Genomic DNA, 14704 nt, shown 5'->3' with positions numbered 1-14704 from the left:
TATCATCTTAAAATGTGAGCACAATTCCCTGTTTTGTCATCACTTAAGACATTACGCTAGAGAATCATTCAAACACTAGCTCTAAAGTGACGTTTGTGAAGTAGCAACGGTTTCTGCTGTTTTGATGTCAGCTGCAGATGTGAATGAATGGCAGAAGAAAGTAGTTCCTCATACAAAAGAGATTTTAGACTCTCTGTGTTTGATTATCTTTTTTATATACACCTATTATGCTGTCGAACTGTTGTATAAACGCAATATCAGACTCGTAGCAGTGTGATATGGCTGTATATCATCACTGGTGGGACACTAAAGGGGGTCGCACACCAAATGCGCTGCTCAGTGATGCACCACACCACGCAGTGCCATGAATGTTTTAAATCTAAATATAGATTTCTACCAGGGTACGCACTCCTCCCACCAGTGCCGATATACAGCCATATCTCACTGCTACTTGTGTCATATTGCTCATATATTGTATATGTAAGATATACAATACTGTAAATACATATAGAGCAAGATAAATGGTGCTGTAAGTATAAATACTGTTTTTGCTCTAACTGACAGTCAGTTACTGTAGATTCTACAGAAATTTATAAACCGTGTACAATGGCCATACATTTTTTTTAACGCTCCACCTGAATTGGTATTTCCATATATTTACACACTCTTTACCTCCACAACAGTTTGCTTGTCTACATTCTTCAAAACATATTTTATTTGCTGCAAAAGCAAGACATTTATGCAGGTTTGAGATTAGATAAAGACATTAAAGTTGAGTAAATGATCACAGATTTTTTTTCATATATTGGTTAAGCTATCTGATTTTTATTAATATGAAAATACAAAGTTTTAACAAAGGGTGGCAGTAAATGTCTTGAGGAATTTAAATTATATAATCACTAAATAAATGAATGAATTAATAAAATATTTATTTTACTTGTTAAAAAGATTTATGGCCTATGGCTCCAAGACACTATGCCAAAGGTTATATTTAAATATGCATCATTATACTACTTATCCATTTTTTTCTTATAGCAAATGACATATTTTAAAGAAGGGGGGGGGGGGGGGGGGTATTTTTGGATATCTATGGAGGTAATAATAAAATAATAATAATAAAGAATTATTATAATAATAATTATAATTAAAAGCAGTTTTGTTCTCTTACTAAACCTACTTTTTAAAAAAATTACAATTTAAATGTAATGCTCTTCTTAAATACAAACAATACACAAAAACTCATCTTAAATTGGCATCTGGAATTTTAAGGGCATATACAGTAACTACAATCTGTAGGCCTCATCATGCAGCAAGTTGTCTGCCTGAATCAAGTGGCATCAAGAGATTTTATTGGAAAAGTTCTCAATTTTAACACATCATCATTATTATTTTTTTTTTCCTGTTACTAGTTTAATGAACTTGTTAAAACTGAAAAACCCAATTCTAAAGAATTATTATTATTATTATTATTAACAAAATTTTAAAAAAAAAAGTAATTAACTATTATTAGTAAAAAATAACAATTCCAAGTATGCAGAAATCTACAAACATACTGTTAATGCATGTCAATATGCTACCATATCTGCTGCATGTCAGTATGCTGCATGTCAGCATGCTACCAATTACTGTTAATGCAGTGATTGGCATGGCATCACTGCACCAACACATTGCCAGAGGAAAAGATGTGATCTCTAAGAGGATAAAACATTTTTTAAGACTAAAAACAGACTTCCCCCTCCTCCAGACACTTTCTGTGCCATTCTCTCATCTCACTTCCTATTCTGAGTACTTTTTCCTGCCATTCTATCACATCCCCTTGGCTCGTACACACATTCTGCAGTCTGATGAAAAAGTGAAACCCCACTCAGCTTCCTGTTAAACCACTGCTGCTGTTTCCTGCTTTTCTGTAATGTGCTAACGGGAACAGCTCCATTTATTGACCCCTTTCTCTTAGCCAATAAAAGCCGACGTATCTGACCTCTCTCTGTAACCAACCATTCAGAATAGGGTTAACTGGACTCTTTCCCTGCTAGTCAAAGCAATCAGTTTCATCTGTTCTCAAGACTATTTTTTTCTGGAAGTGTAAGCCAGATAAAATTTTATTTAACACTTTACAATATCAGATAATACCAGAATACAAGTATTTAAATGTCAGTTAAAGTATTTACTAACACAAATAAACAATGAATAACACATACATTTGTGAAAATAAATTATGCTGTTAATTAGTTTTTATTTCCAAAACTATATATATATATATATATATATATATATATATATATATATATATATATATATATGAAAATGTAAGACTTTTTAAGCCATAACATTTTGTATTGGAACTCTAAGACATTTTAAGACCTTTTAAAACCCTGCGGACATCCTGTTTGTAAACCCAAATATGAACTTGTGTGTCATTTATGTAATTTGCATGTAATTCCATGTAATATAATTCTGCATAGACCTCAGTAAATTTTGATAACTTGTATATATTAATGAATAATGCATAAAAGGACCAAGAATTTAAATTCCAAAAGTAAATACGGCCATTTTTATTTCACATCTCAAGTACAAGACGATGCTGAAATCCAGCGTTTTAAATGCAAATTGATGTTGAATTTCTTACAGCTTAGATATCATTCAGCCTTTAATAAAAACATCAAATGACCTTCAAGATACTGTGTTACTGTGGTGATGCACCCAGTTTCATCAAAAGGCCATGAGACTGACATCACACAGAATAACCAACATCTGCAGTCATTTAACAAGCTGCACAACACACTCAAACATACACTTCAACAGCGAATTCAGCCATCAGATACCGTTCCAGCATTGTTCAGGTTTCCTACAAAATCATAGGCATCTAAATTGTAGGCCATGCATTTATTGGTATCAGATGCTACTGGTTAGTGGCTTGCCTTCACTATGAACTCTTGGGAACAGACTATAGTTCACAGGAATGGGTGGATCACATGATTCTGAACAACCAGGGCTGAGGCTAACTGGTAACTGAGGAAAAGATGAAAAAAATGGTTTGTATGCATGAACTTGCTGTTACCATGGACATCTCCAGCATACAATGTTTATTACCAAGAGTTTGGATTTTATTAATGCATTAGTAAATGTTAAAATATGATTAATAAATGCTGTACAACTACTGTTCATGTTAGTAAATACATTAACTAATCAAAGTTTACTGTAAAGTGTGACCATGTTTTGTTTTTTACTCAAATCAAATGTTTTAAAAATAAGGATTATGGAATATTAATCTGAATGATCCATCCACTGGTCTGGGGTGCATTTCCGAAAATTGTTAGCCAACTGGGTCACATGTTCCGTCGTTACAAACATAGTTCATTGATTTGGTGTTTCCCAAATCCATCGTTTCAACGAACATTCGTAAACTGTGTCGCAAAACTTGTATGCTTGCAACTACACCTCTAGAGCTGTAGTTAGAAACCCAGTTCCTGGCTGTGTTCTATTCCCAGTTATGCCCCCTATGCCAGTGTTTCCCAACCCTGTTCCTGGAGGCACACAAACAGTACATATTTTGGATGTCTCCCTTTTCTGGCCCATTAACTTCAGGTGTTGGAGTCTCTTCTGATGTTATGATAAGTTGATTCAAGTGTGTTTGATTAGGGAGAGGTTGAAAATGTGTACTGTTGGTGTGCCTTCAGGAACAGGGTTGGGAAACACTGCCCTATGCCCTATTCATTAAGAACTTTCTAACATTTAAACTGGAAATTATTAAAAAAAAAACCTCTTAGGTGTCATGTGTTTCAAAGTGTTTTTACAGTTCAGTTTTAGCGATCTTCATGTTTACAATTGTGCTCCCTTCGCAGTGCACTTTGAAAACATTGATGTCATTTTGAACACAGCCATGGCTCATGACGAAAGCTATAGGTGACCTATTATTGTAAACAGTGGAATTTATGTTATGTCTCCAAAGCTTATGAAAACAAAAAACATAGCATACGTTATGCCTTCAGTTTATAGTAGGTCATTTATTAAATATCTGTACTGTATCTGACATGGACCTGGTGGTTAGAACATTTCTGCAGTGGTTTGCATGTGTCAAATTGTAAAAGTAGACTTTTCAAAAAATAAAAAAATAAATAATATCCTACTTAACAATAATAATAATGATGATAATAATAATAAAAATCATCATCATTATCATCATCATCATCATTAATATTATTAATATTATTATTAAAGTAGAATTTTATTCATTACCTAATAAATAATAAATATTAAATTTCATTTCCTAATAAATAGTCTCATTATTTATTTATTTATTTATTTATATGATTTATATATAATCCTAGAATACGTGTTAGCTTTTGTAAGTGATTTTATGTTTTAGAATAGAATATGTAATGTTTTCAATATTAGTAAAGCAAACATAGGCCCTATAATGTATGTGCCATTTACATACATTTCAATTAATATGGAAAACGAGTGCATGCTTTTACCAAAACTAATATTGGATTTTTTTTTTAAATGAGTGTGTGTGTAAAACAACAAAATTTGCAAAAAAAAATTATGAGAGTTTTTCTGTAAAGAAGTCATTCCCACCCCGTTTAGAGCATCATTATGGGCGTTTTATGTTAAAACTAATGTGGTTCAAACGATGGATCTGCGACAGAGAAACTACGGGTTTTAGGAAACACTCATCACTACATCATTATTTTCCCAAACGATGCATCGTACTACGATAGTTCAGCCACGAGTTACGGCGTTGTTTGGGAAACGCACCCCTGGTGGTTATCTAAATAACTTCAAAAGAAAATTGAAAAGAAAATCCTGAAAAATGTGGCTTGTTAATAATGTTTCTAATACTTTTTAATAGTTCCATTGTGTTCGTTTTAAAGCCTGAAACTTTCAGTTCACATGAGGATTAATAGCATTAAACGACTCTATTGTGTTCTCCAGAGGAAATAAAGTCATCCAGGTTTGGATTGACATGAGGGCGAGCACATTTTTTTAGTTGAACCACTCAGTCAACCGCTACATTGCTGAACACTCATTCCCCTCTCACTTTTTCTTTCTCTACCTCAGCCTAATTGTTCTCCTCTTTCCCCATCTATTCAGCTCTCTCTCTCTTTCTGCCCTTCTCTGGTTCAGTGTGAGGTAATGTCCCTGAGCACAAGCTGTAAGCAGCTCAATGAGCTCAGCAGTAGATGAATGCTGGGTGCGGTACTTTTACTGAGGCTAGCAAAGGGTGAAGCAGAAAAAAAAAAGATTATGAGGAAAGGGGGAATGGGTGGAGGTTTTGCACAAGAACTCATGGTTTGCCTGTGCTTTAACTGCTCAAACTGGTTTACATTTTACCATTATTAATATTAATTTCTTGAGATTGCAGTTTTTTTTTTATTTGGCAGTTTTGCCTTAATTATGATAGGACAGATATATCTACAAGAAATATAGTGTGAGAGAGAGGGGTGGTGGGATTGGGAAAGGCAGGGTTTCTGCAGGTTTCATCAAGCCAGATTAAAGACTTCTTTAAGACCCTTTTTAGATCATTATGAATAAAATTTTAGGCTTATATGCGGTTAAACACTAAGGTTTTTTGTAATGGCCTGGTTAGGCCAATGAAATTAGAAAAACAAAAAAAATCAAATGTAGTTATATCTAATCCACATATTTTAATGTGTCAAAACATGAAAACTCTAGTTCAGAGAAGCCCAAAGTAGGGCCCGCAGGCCCAAGTTGGCCCATTGTAACCTTTGATTTGGCCCACCATCCGATCTGAAAGGAGAATGAGAATGATGGAGAGGGTTGGGGTGAATGCCTTTAACACAGAGATCGTTATTTCTAATTTGACCTTTTTTTGTAACATTGTTTTTGTTTGTTTTATTGTTTTTTTATTTAAATCAAACTGAAATGAAATGTTTCAATTAAATGTTGTAAATGAATCTTATTTTATTTTAAGATGTAAATACTGTCACTTGACGGATAGAGGACTATGCAGAAGACATTAATAAATTCTGTTATAAATGAGATTGTTTTGTTTTTACTGTAATAAACTCAATATAAAATGCAAAAAAATACTGTCCAATATAAAGCAATGTTTTCTAGTCATTGTTAAACATTATTAAATAAATTAGTTTATATATATATATATATATATATATATATATATATATATATATATATATATATATATATATATATAATTATTATTAGTTTTTAAAATGACAAGTTAAACTTTGTTAAAAGTAAATTTATTATGAAGAAAATTACATGAATATTCAAAAATGTATATTTGTTTGCTTTTGGTCCAAATCAAGTATAACTCCTATTCAACCTATGCGTTTCTGTTATAAAACCTTATGTTTCATGCCTTTTCATAAATCTTATGTCCACTCACACTTACGTTTTTTGTGTAAATGGAAGATATGCAAAGGGATATATTGTTATAGGGAATTTTGTAAGTGTTTTTAGTTTCTGTTAAGGAATTTAATTAAGAGAAATTGCTGTAAAAATGTCTAACAGCTGTTGTGAAATAAACACATTAGTGCAATAAAAATTGTATTTGTTTGATTACTGCAGTAACAGTAACGTATTAATATTAAATAAAATATATTACATAATAACAACAACAATTTCATGAATTAATATGAGACAATAAAAAAACACTTTAAATTTTACATTAAAAACATTCCATATGATATTGCACTTTGATTCCTGAAGATTTCTGAAATGATTTTAATATTAAATCTCACAGGAAAGATTTAGGGTAAAAAGAAATTTGAAGCACATAAGCACCGCTTTACTGTTCGCTAATATGGAAAATCTTTATTACATTTGGAAGAAAATGTAAATAAGTGCTCCATGCTTTCTTTACAATAATGAAATAAAACAACAATTACAGCAGTGAGAAATCAGCTGATCAAAAAAAGCGTCCGATAACACTGATGTGGATACTTGCACAAACGATTGATTTCAGCTGTAGATGGTTGATTTGCACAATACATGATGGGATGTGTAGCCCGAGTGAAGAGCTGGTGGAGTGTACACATAGCTGGGGTGCACTTTCATGAGGCTGGTGGGTACTCCAGCTAATGATTTGGTAAGTAAATGAATGCAGTTTATTTTTATAGTTCACTCAAAATCAAAAAGTCTGTCAGAGCCTAGTGACACTGTGCACCGACATATAGCACAGAAGTGCTCACGGCAACCTGAGTTCGTTTCCCAGTTCAAGGTCCTTTGTCGATCCTTCCCCTCTCTAACGCTTTGCTGTCTGAAATCTTCACTATATCATAATAAAAGGAAATGTCCTATATCATAATAAAGGTAAAAACCTTTAAAAATACTAATAAAAAAACAAAACAACAACAACAAAAATTCTGCAATTGTTTACTCAACCGCCACTTGTTCCAAACCTGTTTGAGTTTCTTTCTTCTGCTGAAAACAAAGGAAGACTGTAAGATTAGTTGACTTTACTTAAAATGTAAGCAAACTAGTTGCACTAAATCTAAAAAAAACGATGTGTGTAATTATAAAAAATGAAGTGAAATCAACATAACAGTTAAAAGTTACATCGGCTTTACTCATTTTTTTAAACTAAAGTCAACTTGTCGCATTTAAAACAATGGTGTTACTCACTTTTAAGTAAAGGAACTAATCGCTTTTTACAGTAAAGGTATTCTGAAGAATGTTGGGGGGGGGGGGAAGCAGCCATTGACTTCCATTGTATTAAGGATGTCGATGTCTTCAGAATATCTTGTTGTGTGTTCAACAGAAAAAGCAAACTCATAAAAGTTTAGAACCACTTGAGTGTCTGTAAATTATTATAAAATAGTTTTTTTTGGATGAAGTACGCCTCTAAGCAATAAAGACAATTTTCAGAAGTTAGCTTGAAATGAACACTTTATCTAATTGCTGTTTTATTTTGATCTAGTTTGTGGGTGGTGGATGGTTTGAGGACACTGATTATAATCAACCCACTGTATTCATTGACACACACAAACACACACACACACACACACACACACACACACACACAAATCATCACCCGCCTTTCCTCTCCGTGGCAAAACATGCTAAAAACAGCCCATGGTTGCCTCGGTTTCTGTGATTCAGCCAGGCAACAGAGGGGCTGCTTTACAGTGTGTAACAAAATAAATGAATCAGCTTGTAACCCAGAGACCATTTCACAATGTCAGTGTTAAAAAAGAGATTAATGGCATAAAAGAATTAATGAGACAGCGAATGAGTAATTAAAGGTTAAGAGAGGGAGGTGGGATTGTGTCCATATCTGTCCCATCCTGGAGGAAGAATGTAGGTGTGTTGACATATTCGGCTGGAAACTTCCTGACATAAAGCATAATTTGAGAGGAGGGGAACTAGAGGCAACATTAAGGGGACGGACACTTCCTGTGCAGCTGAGAGCAGCTCTGAAGTCATGTCCTGCCAAATTCCCCCATTCCTCAGTCCACACACACGTGCACACACACTTTCTAGAACTAGTTTCAGTTATGAGGAGTAATTTCCATCCACATCCATCCATTATGTGTGTCAATTAACTCAATTAAACATAGTATCTTATTAAGATTAAAAGATAGTTTACTAGTAAAAGTGCCTTAACATTTTCATTTAATATTAGACTAATAGATTAATACAGTTTAATATTTTACACAGGGTATATTATACACCTGAACGATTACACAAGGTAAGTGATTCATATTCAGAATGTTGCTCTAATGTAAAACCGAGGTTGGTACATTATAACATGTTTTGGACATGTTTCAAACTAAAAACCTATTGAAGAAATATAATACAAACCATTAACAAAATTGTTAATATGAAGCTTCCACCTGATCCAAGATTTACAGTGCATAAAGAAAGTATTCATAGCGCTTAACTTTTTCAATTTTTTTAATGTTACAGCCTTATTCCTAAATGGATTAAATGTATTTATTTATTTAAAAAATTCTACACACAATAGCCCCTAATGACAATGTGAACAAAGATTTTTTAAAATTGTTGCAAATTTATTAAAAATTAAAAACCTGAAAAATCACATGTACAATCAGTATTGACAGCCTTTGCCGTGAAGCTCTAAATCAGGGGTGTCAAACTCAGTTCCTGCAGGGCCGCAGCTCTGCACAGTTTAGTTCCAACTCTAATTAAATCACAACACAATCTTACTAATTGAATCCTTCAGGCTTGTTTAAAACCTACAGGCAAGTGTGTTGAAGCAGGGTTGGAACTGAACTGTGTAGGGCTGCGGCTCTTTAGGAACTGAGTTTGACTCTAAATTGAGCTCAGGTACATTCAGTTTCCACTGATCATTCTTGAGATATTTCAGCAGCTTAATTGGAGTTCACCTGTGGTCATTTCAGTTGATTGGACATGATTTGAAAAGACATACACCTGTCTATATAAGGTCCCAGGGTTGACAGTGCATATCAAAGCACAAACCAAGCATGAAGACAAAGGAATTGTCTGTAGACCTCAGAGACAGGATTGTCTCGAGGCACAAGGATGGGGAAGATTACAGAAAAAATTCTGCTGCTCTGAAAGTTCCAAGAGCACAGTGGCCTCAATCATCTGTAAGTGGAAGATGTTTGGAACAACCAGGACTCTTCCTAGAGCTGGCCTGCCATCTAAGCTGAGTGATCAGGGAAGAAGGGCCTTAGTCAGGGAGATGATCAATATCTCAATCAATATCTCTGTCTGAGCTCCAGCATTCTTCTGTGGAGAGAAGAGAACCTTACAGAAGGACAACTATCTGTGCAGCAATCCAGCAATCAAGCCTGTATTGTAGGGTGGCCAGACGGAACCCACTACCCACCTGGAATTTGCCAAAAGACATCTGAAGGACTCTCAGACTATAAGAAACTAAATTCTCTGTATCTGATGAGACTAAAATTGAACTCTTTGGAGTGAATGCAAGGTGTTACGTTTGGAGAAAACCAGGCACCGCTCATCACCAGGCTAATACCACCTCTACTATGAAGCATGGTGGTGGCAGCATCATGCTGTAGGGATGTTTTTCAGCAGCAGGAACTGGAAGACTAGTCAGGATAGAGGGAAAGATGAATGCAGCAATGTACAGGGACATCCTGAATGAAAACCTGCTTCAGAGTGCGCCTGACCTCAGACTGGGGCAACAGTTCATCTTCCCGCAGGACAATGACTCAAAGCACACCGCCAAAATATCAATGGAGTGGCTTCGCAACAACTTGCTGAATGTCCTTGAGTGGCCCAGCCAGAGCCCAGACCTAAATCCTATTGAACATCTCTGGAGAGATCTGAAAATGGCTGTACACCGTCGCTTCCCATCCAACCTGATAGAGCTTGAGAGGTAGTGCAAAGAGGAATGGGCAAAAATTCATAAAGACAGGTGTGCCAAGCTTGTGGCATCATATTCAAAAAGACTTGAGTCTGTAATTGCTGCCAAAGGTGCATCAACAAAGTATTAAGCAAAGGCTGTGAATACTGATGTACACGTGATTTTTCAGGTTTTTTATTATTAATAAATTTGAAACAATTTCAAAAAAATCTTTTTTCTCATTGTCATTATGGGGTATTGTGTGTAGAATTTTGAGAAAATAAATTAATTTAATCCATTTTGGAATAAGGCTGTGACATAAAAAATGTGGGAAAAGTGAAGAGCTATGAATACTTTCCGAATGCATTGTATGTTACTGGGGGATGAATCAGTTCTTCAGCTCGATCAAATGAAGAATTTACGTTTAATTAAAATGGCTCTGATAGCAGCAAAGAAATGCATAGCTGTACAATGGAAATGTACAGTAGAACCACTAAGTCATATTGTATGGCTTAGAGAACTTTCGTCTTCCTGTTGGAAAAATAACACTTAATCTTAAAAAAAATCATCCATGTTTGAAAAGATTTGGGGCCCCTTTATTGAATGCATGAATAATTTGGACGTTGCATTGACTGAAAATGCTAATGGAATAATGTGACTCTAATTTTGCTTTAATCTTTTATTTAGCATCATTGTTTATTTATTTACTTGTTTGTTTCCTCTTATTTTACACATCAGCTTAATATCTCACAATAATGTCCATTTAAGTGTTCTGTCTTGTGAGGGTGGGACTGGGGTGGAGGTGGGGGCAGTGTTGCCAGATATAGCTGACTTTTTCCAGCCCAAAAGCTGTCCAAAACCCGCCCAAACGCACAAAAAAGCCCAAAATATTAGATTAATATTTTATTAATTTTTTTTTATTAAATTAATTTACCTAGTTACTTTAACTGTCATAATTTAACCATACAGCAACCAATACCAGCGGTCACAAAACCACAACATAACCGGATCACATCAAAACACTGCCACCTCTCACCCACAACACACTTAATGTTGTGTAGATTACATTAACTTTTAGAGTATGTTCTACTTTCAAAAGGGGTATAAATTCATACTATTTGGCATTTTAAATTTGGCATTTTGAACATAATTTGGTGCTGCTCGTCAATCAGACAACGCTTTTATGTTTGTTCTTGCTGTCAGTTGTGGATAAAATGACCGATAAGAGTCATGATAAACCGCTGTTTAAACCGAGTTTAACTGAAGGCGCTGCGTGATGTGCATGCGCATGACAGGGAGTCAGATTTGTCCAGGCAGTCTTTCCTTCACCTCCTCTTGCGGGTGGACCACACGGTTTATACTATGCACTGGTCACTACTAACTGAATGGAGTAGGAGCACACAATTTTGTTTTGTTAAATAAGTTGCATATAAAATTTCAAAACCACCCAAATTTTGTCAACCCGCCAATGCCATTTTTTACCTGCACAATCAAATTCAAATCCACCCAACTGGGTGGTAAAACCACCCAATCTGGCAACACTGGTAGAGGGTGGTTAGAAAAGAATGTTTACATGTATATTGAAATAATTCTGTAAACCGTTGATGGGAAAATAATAAAAATATTGATTTAAAAAAAAAGATAGTTTACTGCAAAATGTCAAACCTGTCTACTTGATTCAAATCTGTTTGATTTTTTCTTTTGTTGCACACAAAATGAGTTATTTTGAACACTTTTGGAAACCGGTAGTATTTGACATACATAGTAAGAATAAATATAATATCAATGGCTACTTACTTCAAACTATCTTCTATGTTCAAGTGACAAAAGAAACTTAAACAGGCATTGAAGCCAATGAGGTGAATAAATGATGATCTCTTTGTTTTGTTCTGTTATTTGACAGTACAAAAACATACCTGTAAGGCATCGCTCAAGCTTCTTCTAACTCCATCAACAAAAGCAAACGGCCTTGTCATTGCCAGAGGCTTCTGTTCTCTCCTATGATTTGTGACTGTTGAAAGACAGACAACATTAGTTCTTGAAGCTTAATAATAATCATATAAAACAACAGGATAGTCAAAAGTCACCAAAATATGTACATCAACAAGGTCATTTTCAATCCCTTTTGGCATCTTAAAAAGGATAGTTCACTTAAAAAAGTCAATTCTGTCATCATCTACTCACACTCAGCTTGTTCCAAAGACATATACATCTTTGTTTCACTAAAGGCATGGAAAATATTTGATAGAATGTCAGTAACCAAACAGATCTGACCACACATGCACTGCCATAGCTGAAAAAATAAATACTATGGGAATAATCAGAATCAGAATCAGAAAGAGCTTTATTGCCAGGTATGTTCACACATACTAGGAATTTGTTTTCGTGACAGAGCTTCTATAAATGGGTTTGATGACCAACATTCTTCCAAATATAAATGTATACAGGGTTGGATTATCCTCACTGTAAGAAACAAAGTTGACTCAACTTTAAATTTTAAGGCAACTTGCTGCAGAGCTTTTCTGAGTTGACAACTTAAATCGAGTCAAGTGCAGTACTTGGGTTGAAAGATGAGTCAACTCAAAAAGCGTTTCATCAAGTTGCCTTACAATTTTGAGTTAAGCCCCCCAAAAAAGTGCTTCATAACAAAAACTGAATCTCTAGATCTCCATTGAATCTCTGCATAGTCAGTATGTTCACACCTTTTGCGACAAAATGTCTGAACGGCACTTACATGAAGCAATTTCTGTATAAACGGGCTGTACAAATTTACTTTTCCCATTTGTGATACAATTTATAGGAAAATAAGACCTTCACCAACTTAGTCCTTTGATGCAAAAAGGCATTTGTTCAAGCTCTCTTAAAGAGATAGTGCACCCAAAAACGACGAATTCCTCATCATTTATTAGTGGTGCTCATTTTTTATGAATGTGATTCGTCTGTTGAACACAAAACAAAATATCCTGAAGAATTCTGGGGGAAAAGCAGCCATTGGCATCCATAACAAGAACAAAAAATGTCATGGAAGTCAATGGCTGTTTTTTTCCAACATTCTTCAAAATATCTTCTTTTGTGTTCAACAAAAGAAAGACATGCAAACAAAATTTGAACAAGTGAAGAATGAGTAAATTATGGCAGAATGTTCAATTTGGACTAACTATCCCTTTAAAACAAGTCAAATATGAGCCATAAACCTAAATTAAAAAGCAGTGAAGACAGGGCTTCATTTGTTAAGCTGAAATACTGTTAGGAACACATTGAATAACAATAGTTTCTTGTTTGGCTAATAGTGCCTAAAACCTCCATGTATGTCAAGTGAAATGAAAGTAACATGGCCAGTTCAGTTTCTTTTCTTTTTCAGAACAGTAAGACTCTTTTCCATCTGTCTATCAGTGTTGTAACAATCCAGTATTATGTTATGAGATCATGAATTTCTCAATTACAAAAGGCTTCAAGTTGTGATGATTAGATTTGCCTTTGGTGTTCCTTCATTTGTAATAACGCATGCTCCTCTCAAAGTATGAATGTGGTTTTACTCAGGCGCACACTCATACACAGATGTCCTAACAGGAACGCGCAGTGAATGAGCAATAAGCATTATAAAAGCTAGCTGTGTTGTGAGGGCAGCTGTTGTTTGGTCTGTGACTGACAGCTGTGCACGGACGCCACTGTTTGCAGTGCTTCTAAACTGCACCAGAAGCACAAGCTAATGAATCTGGATCAAACAAATAGCTAGAACATGCAGCCAAACAATGACAAAACTTTCAGGGGCGACATTAACGTTCTGGGATTCTCAACTTGGAAACGAGTCAGAAATGGAAATCCTGAATGAAATGAGCAACTGTTTTGGATGCGTATATATATATATATATATATATATTTTTTGCGTCTGTCTCCAGCAGCTCAGATCAAAGAGCCATTATGCTCAAGAATGAATCGTTCTATATTATACTCCAGCAGCAGTTTACAAACATTGAGCCTGTGATTAGGTGGGTAAATGACACCGCTGAGCTGCCTTCTTAAAGAGCCTTTAGACTAGCTAAAATAGCTGAACTCTTTTGCCCAAGTAAGACAGAAGCTTGTTATGGGTCAAAGCATGACACATGACAATAACACCACCACTAATTCATAGGCTTGAGTGCAGTCAAATGTATGAATTAAAAAAAAAAGCAATGTCACTTTGGGTACCAACCTGATTTTTGCATCTCCATTAAATATCCAAAATGTCTATTTTGTGTCTATATAAAGTGCAGGTACTGGTGGGATTCTCCAGAAAAACCATCCTGATAATGTCACTATGCTGGCGGAAAGTAATAATAGCTGCAAGTAATATTTTTTTGGCCCAAATATGTCAAAATCGAAATGACAAGATAAGCAAAAAAGTTTTGCATGTTCAATATCCGCTTTGTCATTTTCATTGGG

The 14704-nt window shown here is 34.9% G+C and overlaps 1 protein-coding gene across 2 annotated transcripts in view; it reads right to left on the bottom strand.

The window, feature by feature from the left end:
* The window catches only part of adam15 (ADAM metallopeptidase domain 15), a 43195-nt gene that overhangs the window by 26758 nt on the left and 1733 nt on the right, over positions 1-14704 (bottom strand). For both annotated transcript variants that reach the window (XM_056475928.1, XM_056475930.1), the window contains exon 2: positions 12199-12293. In XM_056475928.1, coding sequence (XP_056331903.1) covers positions 12199-12293 — 95 coding nt within the window. The remainder of the gene's footprint in view (positions 1-12198; positions 12294-14704) is intronic.

Source organism: Danio aesculapii, chromosome 16 (genome assembly GCF_903798145.1).
Source record: "Danio aesculapii chromosome 16, fDanAes4.1, whole genome shotgun sequence".
Taxonomy (NCBI): Eukaryota; Metazoa; Chordata; class Actinopteri; order Cypriniformes; family Danionidae; genus Danio; species Danio aesculapii.
Note: the sequence above shows the minus strand (reverse complement) of the source record. Positions and strands in the feature narration are given on the sequence as shown.